The sequence below is a fragment of the Microtus oregoni genome, unplaced genomic scaffold (genome assembly GCF_018167655.1).
Source record: "Microtus oregoni isolate MIOR12 unplaced genomic scaffold, Mior012 000005F_ref0000423, whole genome shotgun sequence".
NCBI lineage: Eukaryota > Metazoa > Chordata > Mammalia > Rodentia > Cricetidae > Microtus > Microtus oregoni.
Window position 1 is genome coordinate 53,354,354 of NW_024543064.1, and position 13,822 is coordinate 53,368,175.

The 13,822-nt window shown below is 42.6% G+C and overlaps 1 protein-coding gene across 2 annotated transcripts in view; it reads right to left on the minus strand.

Annotated features, from left to right (window-relative positions):
* Positions 1 to 13,822, minus strand: part of Tek (TEK receptor tyrosine kinase) — a 99,712-nt gene that overhangs the window by 22,148 nt on the left and 63,742 nt on the right. For both annotated transcript variants that reach the window (XM_041651784.1, XM_041651783.1), the window contains exons 9-12: positions 11,405 to 11,549; positions 10,928 to 11,089; positions 8,816 to 8,950; positions 3,960 to 4,247 (exon numbers count right to left, since the gene is read on the minus strand). In XM_041651784.1, the coding sequence (XP_041507718.1) occupies positions 3,960 to 4,247; positions 8,816 to 8,950; positions 10,928 to 11,089; positions 11,405 to 11,549 (730 nt within the window). The remainder of the gene's footprint in view (positions 1 to 3,959; positions 4,248 to 8,815; positions 8,951 to 10,927; positions 11,090 to 11,404; positions 11,550 to 13,822) is intronic.

Sequence of the window (13,822 nt, forward strand, 5' to 3'; positions counted from 1 at the left end):
ACACAAAATAAATGAGCATCACTGCAACATTAAAAACTTTGTAATGTAATTAAAAGTTCACACCTAAGTAAGGATCCATGGAGTAGAGAAAGCTGAAATTAAAAACCAAAGGCATGAAGACATGTAATTCATGAAATTTGAGTAGAAATTGCATCAAATCTAGGAAACGAATAGATATACAAGCACAAGAACCATTTATAAAAGAATCTTTCCACAGCACATTGCACTCGACTTGCCAAAAGGACAAAAAAGAATGCTAAAAGCTGTTAAAGAAAAATCTCTAATCCACTTCTTCTATCCATTTACAAAGACATCATGAAAACTCTCAACAGAAGCCCTAGAAGTCCCTGAAAGTAAAGATCTGCCAACCGGAATTATTCTATCCAGCAAAGGTATCTATAAAAACTGACAACAAAATAAGGGCAGACGTTTCAAGACAAGCACACACTAGGGCAGTTTGTAACTACAGCGCTGCAAAAGATGTTTAAATGAGTACTATGTACAGAGGAGGAAAGAAGGCATCCTCAATTGAGAGCACAGGAAATAATAAGTTTCATGAGAAGAAAAATTGAATCAAAGAGAAAGAAGAAGGAATCCATCATGTCTGACACTGTATACCAGGAAACCACTAATATGAATAGAGAAGAGAGAAAAGAGTGAACAAGAATCCAGCTAACCAGAAGAACACTTGACTAAGTTACAAGTTTTAGCAAATCTCAATAGCCAAAACTATAAGTGGTCTTAACTCTCTAATTGAACAGAGTCAGAACTCCTTAATGAATTAAAGACAAGATCCGACTATCTGTGGTCTCCAAGAAGCACATATCAATGGCAAAACAACAGTAGAATGAGAGAATGGAGGTTATAAATAGGAATCTAAAAATTAAACTATCCCCATTTGTAAACAGCATGCTCTTCTACTTAAAGTGGCCTAAAGGTCCCAAACAGAAACAGATATGACAACCACTTTCTAACAAGTAGCAAGATACAAAATTAACACACAAACTAAACAAGCCAGGAACTGGGAATGTAGCTCAGTTGACAGAGAGCTCACCTAGCACGCATGAAGCCCTGCATCCCATCCCCAGTGCTGCACAAGCTGGGTGTCATGGTGAATGCCTGAATTCCATAAGTCAGCCCAGGAGGAAGAGGCAGAAGGATCAGTAAAATGAAGACATCTTCAGCTTTATAGCAAGTGCAAGGCCAACCTGTAATACATGAAATTCTGTCTCAAAAGAACAACAAAACTCATTATTTCCTACTCACCAATAGTCAACTTGCCAAGAAAAAAAACCCCACTCATGGTAGCTTCAAATAAATAATCTAGGAATAAACCTAACCAAGAGGTGAAAGATCTCTACAATACAAACTTTCAAACACCAAAGAAGTTGACAAGACTACAAAATCAAAAGACTTCCCATGCTCACAGATTGGCGCTGTGAAAATGGCTATATTACCCAAAGCAGTCTACAGATGCCACACAATCCTTTGAAAGAGTCTGTTAACATTTATCGCAAAACTATGGAAAATCCCTACATTTATATAAAAGCACAAAATCCCCAAATAGTCACAGAGCCACAGTCACGCAATGCTGCCCCCAAAAATAGACGCATGAATGAATTAACAAGAACAGAGAACTCACAAATAAAGCCACATACCTACAACTACCTAACTTTTGACAAAGTCATAGAAGACACACTGGAGACAAGACAGCCTCTTCAGCAAATGATGCTATGAAAACTAGATATCCAAATATAGAAATATGAAGCTGAATTCCTATGTCTCACCCTGTGCAAAAAGTCATTTCAAAATGGTTATCAAAGATTATCTGAGGCCTGAAACTCTCAAACTGCTACAGTAAAACAGGGAGAAACTTCAAGATATAAACACAGGTAAGGGCTTTCTTAAAATGATCCTAATAGTGTAGAAAACCAGTCTAAAAGTTGATTAAAAAAAAAACCTTCTGTGGACCAAGGGAAGCAATCTGTCGAACACAGAGACAGGTTAAGAAATGGGAGAAAATCTTTGCCAATCACACATTTGACAATTAACCAATTTTCATAATTTATAAATAATTCAAAACATTAAACATTAAGAAAACCTCAAATACCTAATTGTCAGGTTGGCTAACAAAATGAGCAGGAAATCTCAGATACACAGTTGGTAAAGAGGCTAATGAGATGAGCAGACATTTCTCAAAAGAATAAACTCAAATGGCCAGTGAATATTTAAAAGCATGTTCAGCATCCTTAGCCATCAGGGAAATGCAGTTTAAACCTGTGTTGGGATCCTACCTTACCCACTCAGCAGAATGGCTGCCATCAAGAAAATAAATGATAAGTTCTGGTGGGGATGGAGAGAAAGAGCAACTCTTATCTACTGGGGACACGGATGCAGCTACTGTGGAAGTCAGGATGATGGTAGAAAAAGACAAAATCTCCTGAGTAAATTGGGAGCATGGGAGAGGGTAGAGGGGAGAGTAGAGGAAGGAAGGGGAGCAGAGAAAAATAATAAATAAATAAATAAATAAGTACATCTGACAAAGCATGATAGTTGTTCAGTCTCTATGTCGTGTTACACGACATACTTATACTATTCTATGATTTCTAACTTTCACACAATTAAATATATAGAATGTATCTACATATATAAATATAAATGTGTATATATACATTTATATTTAATGTATGTGATTGTATATATATATATATATATATATATATATATATTGTGAATGCTTGTTCTGGTTGTTTGTTTTTTCAACGGACACAAGCTAGATCTATCTGAGAAGAGGGAACCACAATTGAGGAAATGCTTCCAAAAGGTTGGCTTATAATTAACTGCTGCTTTGTGAAGGCCTAGCCCATTGTGGGTGGGGCCACACACCTGAGCAGGGGCACCCCTGAGCCCCTGAGGTGTCTAAGAAAGAGGCTGAGGAAGCCTGGAAATAACTGTTCCTCCATGGCCTCTGCTTTCGTTCCTGCCTCAACTTCCTACTTTGGTTTCCCTTGGTAGACTGCAACATGGGGTGTGTGAGTCAAATGAGAGGGGTGTGTGAGTCAAATGAACCCTTTCCACCCAAGCTGCTTTTGGTTGTGGTGTTTTATCACTACAGTAGAAACTCTAACTATGGCAATGATGAATAATCGCTAAACACTTGCAAAACCGTGCAGACTTCCATGAGTCGCTGGTATAAGAAGGTATTACTGAGGAAATACGGAGCTGTTTCTCCTACATGTTCCTGAGCAAAGAGAACCAGCTGAAGCAGACAGCCTTGACTTTGGGGTTAGTGAGGATCACGTGGCAGGTGGGATAGCCAAAAGGGATCTCTTGGCTATCTTTCCAAGGCTTCAGATTGCAAAGACAGAGTCCTCATTCCATGAATCAAGTTAGACTCACTTTCCAAAGTCAAAGAAGTTTCAATATTACAAAGAACCTTGGGGTTTCAAATAACCAATCTAAATACAGAAGAGCTTGGACTACAAAACATTTTTAAAGAAAAGAGATTTTTACTCCTCTCATAAATACTTTTTAACTCTGATAACAGTATGTTATAAAAATTTCCAAAGAAAATGATTTTGTTTATAAAATTAGGGAAGACTCATTCATCGTGGATCAGCATTCATGTATATAAAGATTTATAATAATAAATATCCTTAAAAATTATCTTATAGCTGTTAAAGCCCTAGAGAACTTTATTATTGCTGCTGATGATCTTGTTACTAATCACCAAGTCCATAGCAGGGACAGAGAAATTGCAGCAGGGTCTTGCCCAAATCCCAGTGGACTGTCCAGTATAATAAATACTAAAGGACATTAAGATGATTCCATGAATGCTAATTAGCCTTCATCCACATAATGAATGTCCTTATGACCTCTAGGGACTCATGCTAGAAGTTGAGTTTAAGTGACAGCGGGCAAACGTTGCCGGATGAGCAGGGGCAGCACCCGTTACTTACTGTCGCTGAGGGTCCAGGCGATGAGATCTTCACTCCACTCCCCCTGGGCCTTGGTGTTGACCCTGGCTCGGACAATGTACTGCTCCCTGGGGCTTAGGTTGTTCAGCAGCACCGAGGTCAGGTTCCCTGGCACCTTGATGTTCTGCTGATCACTTATTTTCTGCATGGACCTCCTCTCAACTTCGACATAGATTTCGTCTTTTGAGATCGGAAATATTGGTTGCCAGGTCAAGTTCAGAGTTGTCTGGCTCTTTGGCAGGAGACTGAGACCTCTTGGAGGAGGCAGTCCTAGAAAATCACCAGAAGATGGTTATTTTCATTTTGGAGAGAAGTAATGGCAGCTCCAGAGGGCATCTGCAAAGACAATATTGGCTTCTAGAATTACATAAAATACCCACAAGCTACCAAAAAGCACAAGCGAGCAGCCTTGACCCTTCCCCTCCTAACACAACAGCAAATTTTTGTGGTAATTTTTACATATACTTTGGGTAGTTTTAACACAGAACTACAGCCTTCTTGAGAACAGCTTGCAGCATGGGTAACTTTTCCAAGAACCTTAAAAATGTCCATATCCTTTGGCTTTAGCTCCTGACTGTCAGAAACTTATCCTGAAGAAATAAATATTCCAAAGGAAGATGAAAGTATCTGTGCATGCAGATATTCATTACAGTATTACTTAAAATAGTAAATGACTGGGGGGGGGACAAAGCATCAAAACTCTTTAATGAAATTATAGAGCCATCCCAAGGGTTACTAGAAATGAAAAAGAGCAGGAGCTCAACAAAAAAACTTATAGTGTTATGGGTAATGGAAACCCCCTAGAAGTCAAGTCCACAACTAGAAAGGAAAGCAGAGAAACTGATAGAAATGAACTCAGGGTTTTGATTTGTTACCATTTTGAGAAAGACATTTCCAAGCTATAAATGTCTGGCTGCTTCCTCCCAGCAGGGGAATTTCAGGTATCACATCACCATGGTGAGGGGTTGGCCCTAGCCCCATCCTAACCCCATTATGGTACCAACTACAAACACCTCTTGCCTGGCCACACTTACCCAGGAACCTGGGGTACCAGAGAAGTTGCCAAAAGAAATAATGTGAGTTTTTAAAAATAGAGAAACAGGAGCATCCCACTTCTACCTTGTAATCTGGGCAAATGCATAACCTAAGTTCACCTGTAAAATGGCACAGCCAGTCTCGTCTTCCAGACACAGGAGCATGGATGAGACAATGGTTATGTGAGGGTTTGGGAAGTCTTAGGAATTCTGTCAATATTTGTTCCCTCCCTCCTTTCCTTTCCCGTCTCACGTCAATAAATAAAGGAAGAATATGTCTACTTTTAATTAATAACAGTAATTGATTTATAGGTTCCAAATAAAAAGTCCCTTTAAAGTGTGAAAAGAACCTTCCTTCCTGATTTCAGGACAGTGGCATCATCACCCCTGGTGGGGGAAGGCCTGATTTGCACAGCGTGAGAACATTTTAGATCATGACAATGCTTTACAAATGGTGGTCACAGCGCAAGAATACACAGATAGTGTCCCTGTGGTGTTAAACTCTTGCATGCAATATAGTGTAATAGGACTCCGATTTAAGGAAAAAAGCCCCCAACTCTTTATGGTGTAATTTAAAAAAGGAATTTGAAAAACACTTCAAACTCTCCTTCAAAGGAAGCAGGAAGAGAGATTCCCAAGAGCTGTTTATAGACTAAAGAGACTAAAGGTTGGGCCCACATCTCCTTGGCATCTTTCTGAAAATCTTACTGATTCTATCACCAGGATCTAGGAAAATGAAGAGAGGTGATGTCTACTCCTTCTGCTAGCCTGAGGTTGAATCCCTACGGAAGCCATCCTCAGTCAGCTTATAAAGACACAACACAGGTGAGTGTCGGAACACTTGTAAAATTCCTCCACCTTCGCTTCGGGTAGTGGGAGGATCTTTAAAGGCAGCCATCTCTATGTTAGCTTCCCTTTGGCGACATAGTTACCTTCACCCAGATTTAGTTGTTTTTTTCTCGGCAATGAGCTCAGAACATGTTCACTGCCCCCCTCCAGGCATCCCTCGCCTTTCCCACCTCAGTTAGAACAAACAGTACTGCTGCCAGACAAATTGAAAAGCAAGCATCAGCAGAATTCACTTGGTGGGAAAGAGGCACCTTCAAGAGTTCCCTTTCCACTGACCCCACAAGTGCTTTGAAATATTCCAAGAGGCCTCTGAATGCATCCTGGCTGGAATGCATTCTGAGGACGGGAGGGCAGAGCTGCAGGTCTGGCGAGATTTTTTTCATGTTCTGTCCCATGAATACTTTCCATTTGAGTCAGATTGTGGCCTTCCTCCTTGGATTCAATACCAAACTATGGGAGAATTAACTGCCACTTGCCTCTAAGTGCAGTGTAATGACATAGTAGGGGTGTGTGTGTGTGTGTGTGTGTGTGTGTGTGTGTGGCGTGTGTGTGTATGTGAACCTTTCATATATATATATATATATATAGAGAGAGAGAGAGAGAGAGAGCAGGGTTTGTATATATAGCATATATATGTAGCAGGTTCATATACATATATGTAGAAGGGGTTCAATGTAATCAAAAATATATCACAAACTCTGTAGGGGTGGGTTGCCGATTCTTATTGTTCCCTTAGAAGTTACTAGAGAGTTTACAGAGAAATGAATGTCAGAGTCTATACGAAGGGAGGGCAGTGGGAGTATTAAGAAGGTGAGAGAGATGGCGGGGACTCTGGGACTATAGAGGACTATGAGACATGTTTTTAGGAGCTGGGGGTGAGAGCTGTGTTTGCAAGGACTACAAGTCGCAGTAGATAACTATTAAGATGAAGGCTCTAGGAACCAAACAGCCAAAGTTCTAGAGCTGTAACTTAGGTGCTAGGTGTTGGTTCATTAAGCCCTGGGCCATAAGCCTTTAAGGGTCTAGAGCAATAAACCTCTGACTCTAAGCTTTGGGGCTTCAAGCTAAAAGTTTCTTTGTCTGGAAGCTATTGTAGTTTGGATGCCAATTGTCCCCTGAAAAGCTCATGTACCAGAGACTTGACTCTCAGAGGCTGGGGCTGCTTTAGGACATTCTAGAATACTGAGACATAAAACATACGTAGATGATTAACTTACTGGATGCAGAGTGGTCTGGTGCCTGGCCCTGTCTACTACTCTGCTTTTCATGTCTACCATAAGAGGAAGAAGATCCCTTTGCCATGGGCTCCCTCCACCAGTATATTCTGTCTATACAGATAGAATAAGTGACCGTGGAGCAAATCCTCTGAAACCTCTGAAAACACACCTTCCTTCCTGTGTCTTGGGAACTTGTTCTGAGTGACAAGGAAGATAAGGCAGAGCTAAACTACTATGCCCTGCTATACAACACAGGGTACTGCAAAGAAAACACAGAACATGCTACTATAAAACGCTCATTGGGAGATAGGGAAAGAATGCTGGAACACACAGAACAAGTCAAAGGACAGGAAGAGAATATTACACATGTCACTCCAGGGTTTCAGAGGAGCATCAAGTAGCAGGAAACTGGAATGCAGGTTAGCATCAAAGAGTGTGTACACATCGAGAGCTCCTCCTCCATCCACACAGTGCAAGGCTAGGAGATGATGAAAAACACTAATAAATCAAGAAAAGCTCCGTAGGTGTGACTCACTGTGACCAGCACTGGAGAGGCTGGGAGGTGAGGATGACCTCAGCTAGAGGTCAACACGGGCTAAGTTGTGAATGCCAGGCCTAGACTGTAGAGTGAAGCCCTCTCTGGAAACAAAGAAGAAAGAAAAGAGAGGAGATGACAGGAGAGGAGAGGAAAGCAAGAGAGAAAAAAGAGAAAGAAAGAGAGAGAGAGAGAGAGAGAGAGACCCCTAACTGTTGAACCATAACCTTGTTTCAAACCTATTGTATCAAAAATTCAGGGTGGGTGAGGGCTGGGGAGATAGTTCAGGGCTTAAGAGCACTGACTTATTTCCCAAAGGTTTGGTCTCCAGATCCCACATGATGGTTCACAACCAGCTGTAACTCCAGTCCCAGGAGATCCGAGGCCCTCTGGTTTCCACTGGCGCTGCATGAATGCCTTGCAAAGACATGCATGCAGGCAAAACACTCAAACACACAAAATAATAAACAAAAAATTTAAAGATTCTTGGAGTAGGGTCCGGCATTTTTTTTTTTTAAACAAACTTAAAAAAGAAGAATTTGGGTGATTCTGATGGATACTAACCTTAGAACGACTGGCTTAGCAACATGAAGGTAAACACTGAAAGAAACAGCTTAACATGGAAACAGGCTGATAGATAGGAAGCAGGGCCGAAGGAGGGGGCGGGTGGAGCCCAAGGAGGACTGTTCTTCAGACAAAAGCCTTTCCTTCTATTTGATGTTTGAACTATGGGCATGGATTACTTTGAAAATAGAAATTATTTTTTTTAAATAAATAAACTTGTATTTCTGAAGTGTGTTTGTGGCAGAAGCCTGGTATGGTCCCTTGGGATGGAAACAGGAAGCTGGGGGGTGATATACAGAAGTCAAGGCTCAACACAGTGGCTGCTAAGTAAATCTCAAGTCCTCAGGGATGGCCTTGCCTTCCTGCAGGCTCATCTGCTTCCTCCTCTGTCCCCGGGATGGTCACAGTCCCCCTCCCCCAGGGAGACAGACCAGCAGTCCAGCCCAAATAAAGGATCTGCTTGGCTTGAAGTTTTGAGCCTTCCTGTCACTTTCCCACCCGTTCCACAGCGAGCTCCTTCCACCTCCGTCTCCACCCACCCACTCAGCAGACACCACCCTTCCTGGTCTTCCTTCCTCTTTCCCCTTCCTACCCGCTCCCACCCAGCTCAGGAATAAATGGCTGTTGGCTTCAACTGACCGACAGACGTTGTTGTGAATCGTCTCACAGGTCCAGGATGCCCTTCTCCGCCCTCTCCAGGACGGGCCAGCTGCACACACAGCTCGTAGTCAGTCTGAGGCTCCAAGTAGTTGAGTGTGACAATCTCGTTCATCACTGGCAGAGAGAAAGTGCAGAAACCTTCAGTTTGGTCCCTGTAATGTTCCTTAAACCAGAGTGACTGCTTCTGCAAGGGGAACTAAACCAGGTTTTAAAAAAGCAGTGCCTTGGTGAAATACAGAGGTAATTCCATCTTCAATGGAAGGGAATTTAGGCCTTTGAACGGGTATGTCCAGATTTCAGGGTAGACATTAGCACGTATATTTCTAGGCCATGTCTACATTGTTACATTTTCAATTGCAAAATTAAGCCTCACAAATCTACCATACAGGATGCCAGACTTGGGAGGGTCGATTAACATAATATAAAATAATGCTATTTTCATTCTTTTCAAGGACACACACTGATTGCAATCAAGCTGTCAAGAGAAAAAAAAAGGCTCAGAAGGTTTTTGTTTAATGTTAGCAGACAATGGATCTCTAATAGCCGTATCCTCACAATGAGGGTTCCAGTTTCCACAAACAGCCAGCATGCACTTTGCTCTTAACCATTAGTCAGTTCATCTCTGTCTTCATATCTGTGGATGTTGCAAAGTTTAACTTCTGGTTTACCTTATGATAAACTGCTTATTGGTTAGAAAAACGTGAACTATCTTTAACAGTTCTTAGAAGATCATTTTTATTATTAAAACCATATTACACACACACACACACACACACACCAACTATTGATGTTGAAAACAGAAAAGCTACAAAGCAACCTTAGATCCTTGAGATTCCATGTTTGGGCCAGGTCTACAATGGAATCCAAGGAGTTCAGTAATAAACAACGCTGTCTGTCTATTCACTGTATCAAGCTCAGCTGCGTTATTGAGCCAAACCCCTGTTTTTTTTATATCTTTAGATGTGTGTGTGTGTGTGTGTGTGTGTGTGTGTGTGTGTGTATGGGTTTGTTGCCTGCATATATAAGTGTACCATGTGGGCTCCTGGTGCCCTTGGAGGTCAGAAGAGTGACTCTAATCCCCTGGGACTGGAGTTACACACAGATGTGAGCCACCATGTGGGTCCTGGAGATTGAGCCCAAGTCCTCTCTCTGCATCAGCAAGACTGTTCTTAACCACTGAGCCAGCTATCTGGTCCTCTTTGTCTTATTTTTATAACTTTCTCAAGTGTCTATATCAATAAAACAAAGGAAATTTAAGAGACGTGTAGAGCATAACCTGCTGAAATTAGGAGTGGCCGGATCCACATTGCCCACCAGCAGGGCACTGATGATTGGCTGCCTGCAAGATGGCCCAGTTAGGACAGCATGAGCAACTGGTAACGCTTTATTTATTTTTTACTTACTTTAAAAAAAATTATTGTTTTACATTATTACACAGCAAATAAAAATTACATGTTTTAAGATACATTTATCTTTTTCATGACATTTATCATCTTTTGTCTGTTTGCTGCATTCTTTTTTTCCCCCCAGAAACAGGAAGGGGCAGGCAGCTCTCACCGCCACTGCCTCTCTTTTTCCTACCCCAAGTACAATCCTGTCCGCCACAGACTAAACTCTTCCAGGTTCAAATTTTTATAAAACCTTTTGTGTTAGGAGTCTTCAGGATAAAACAAGGTAGGAAATGAGAAGGAAGAAAATCTAGCAGAGCAGAAACAACTGTGCTCCAGGTTAGGGCAGACTAAGCACCTCAACTTTCCCAGCGTGGCCCTGGACTTTCTTGTTCCCATGGTAGAAACACACACTTTTCACCACGGCCAGGCATTATATCGTTCTTAAACCACAGCTGGAGGCTCAGGGGCCTGGAAAGGAGCGCAGATACAGATAGTAACCCACGATATGGCTACATCTGTATCCCAAAGTGCTCAGCAGCATTTGGGAAGTCATTTCTGGAACTTTCATGGCCTCTTCGTGTACCAAAATAGTCTTAAAGGTAGCGTGGGCTAATGAGGGTAGAAGGAGATTTTCATATGTGAGGGAAATCTTTTTCCTGGCATACACCTCCTGCTGGTGCCTCTTGTATGCAGACCTTACCTTGAATATGTCTCCAGGCCTCATACTGATGAACAGGTTTGTAGAGAAGTTTCTTAGATTTGATGGGTCCATCCCCAAAGTAAGGCTCAGAGCTGATGTTGATGATGGCAAAGTTGTGTCCAGCGTCAATCACGTTTGGGGCATGCAGGGGCTTTGGAAGAACTGAATAAAAGGTTAGCAGTCAGATTCATCCTTGCGTTTTAGGGGTTTGCTATTGTTGTCAAGTGGGGAAGGAGGATCTGCCCCTTGAAGCTCCCTACTGGATTTAATCTCATAGTTACCTCTCTAAGAGCTCTGATTCGGTTCTGCCTCCTTACTGCTATCTACACTAAAAGTAATTCTTTAAACTAGCCACAGCCACAACCCTTCAGTGGGTTCTTATTTTGGGAAGGCTTAAAATCTAAAATTTATGCCATGACCCGCCAGGCCCTATCACTGCTTCAAGAGCATACCCTTACCATAGCCAGTGAAATGTACCTTTCACGGAAATGTTGAAAGGCTTTTCCACCATCCCAGCCACCGTGTTCACACTGCAGACCCAAACTCCTGAGTCCGGAGGGAAGATTCGGTCAATGGTGAATATGGCCACTGAGAAAAGATCTGTATGGTTGAAGTAATTTGGCTAGAAGAGTCGAACACAGAAAAACATATTAACATTTCTTGGGTTACTTAAACACAAAGGTCCATAACATACTCTCCAGCTCATTGTTTAGCAGGAAGTTTTCTAGGAGAGACTGAGGAGCCAAGTACAATGCTAATATAATCACTGGCTTATTTCCAAAGCTATTGTAGCAGCCCCAAAAGTTTATACTGGACTGCTGCCCTCCCAGATCCTGCTGTTGTATTTGTGTTTGGAAGTGTGGAATAAACACTTACCAGCAAGGAGTTTAATTCTTTTAAAAACTGCTCTGCATAGCATTTTTTTCTCTTCTAGTCTAATACGGAGATGGCAGGATGGAAGGACCAAGTAGTCTCCTGCGTATTTGAGGGGCTGTTGCGTATGGTACAATGGGAAAAGACACACGAATCTAAAGACACATGTGTCTCTCTTCCTTTTGTCTACTTCCTCAATTACCCATCCAGTTCCCTACTGTGTAGACATGAGGCAGACAATGATAAAATGTTGTGGGTAGAAGACCAGGAAAACAGCTGAATTAGACGCTCCAGCCCTGGTCTCTTCACAGAGCAATAAACCCAAAGAACTATTCCTTCTCCAGATTGCCTTCATGGGAGCTGAGGGAGTCAGCTGCGGGAAACCAGTGTCTGGCTTTACCATGAAAATATGAAAAGGTATACTATTGAAGGTGGGAAGTAAACTTACTCTGAGTTCCCTCAACTCCAAGCAGCACACTGTGGAAAGAGATTCCTCCCACTTGGGTGGGGGAATCAAGTTCAAACCTTAGACTTGAGTTAGCAACAGGCACATCACAGTGAAACTCAGCGTCAGGCAGAGCCTCATGGCCTCTGCCAGTATGTTCTCTGTAAACTAAATTGTTGGACCATTGTTCTTCAAGAACTGCCTCCATCACCCAACCTTTGGGCCACAGCAAAGAGCAAGATTCCATCTACTGATGAGCGGGGAAGGAGCGTGGGCATAGGACCTTGCCTTGGAGCCCAGTGCTAAACAGTGTGACCAGGCACTAGGTGGATCCCAAATTCCCATACCTAGAGATCAGTGCTTAAGAACAGGGCCTCTATACCAGTCTGTAGGACTGCATGTCCCCTGGTGAAACAGACTTATGTTTCAGTTGCATCATTTATAGCCAGAGTATGTGCCTCAAACAAATCCTCAAGACTGTGCAGACCCTTGAAGTTATACCAACCAGATGCTGGTCCAATCGAACATCTGTCTGCTCGAGCAACCCAGGGATTTCTTCCACCACCCCTCCCTTGACTTTGCTGAGCACATTAGACAGTAAGAGCCCTCCCATTGGAGATGGAATTGTGGCTTGGAAATCAAACTTGGGCCCGTCCTCAGGCTACTGGCTGCAAACAAAGCCTCCAGGCTTACCCTGTTTACCAGGTGGGGATCCATGGCTCCAGTTATTTGGAGTTCACTTTGGGCCAGTATCAACTCTGAGGGGTTGCAGTGAGCTGAGTGCACCCCAGCACTAGCTCACAGCAAAGTGTGCCTTGGCCCCGCCCCTATGATATCCTGGTCTTAGATGGCTGTGGGCTCCCAGGGTGACCCAGCATCGCAGTGCTGATGGCTACTCATACCCTGCTGTTCTCTCAGCCAAAGCATCACAAGATCACAACATAGACCGTGTGCTGAGAAGAAAGAGAGAGATAGGTGCCAAGGCATTATACAAAATAAGGGGACCCCCACAGTGAGGCTCAGAACCAAAGAGAACCCTTTGGTAACCAAGGCCCAGAAGGACAAACTTCTATGTTCTCTCTCATACGTGAGTCTCAGCTTCAACTCTTTAGTTCTGTTTGCTTTACATGGAGAACTTACAGAAGCCAGGAAACAAAGAAGAGGAGGGAGGTAGTCGGACACAGGAAAAAGGAAAAGGAAGAGAGAAACTACTGAATGGTAAGATTAAAGCAAATGAGGTGGGAGGATTAGGGAAATGAGCTACAAGGAGAGACAAGGTTAGCTGGGAATAAAGAGAGTATAAAAGAAGTCATATAGGAGATGCTGTTTTATTGTAACACACATGAAAAAAAAATCAAAACGCAATTGAAAGAAGTTGCCCTGCATGACTGGACACTGCTGCCCTTGGAAATAGTGGAATATTAACTTGGATCCCAATTCCCAGTATGAAACACCTCCACAGGAGTGAGCCTGGGAGGCCCCCAAAACTCCCAGACAACACAGTTCTCGTCCTACCAGAACTAGAGAAAATACCTCATAGCTTGGTTATAAGACACAGAGTGGACAGGCTGGCACTG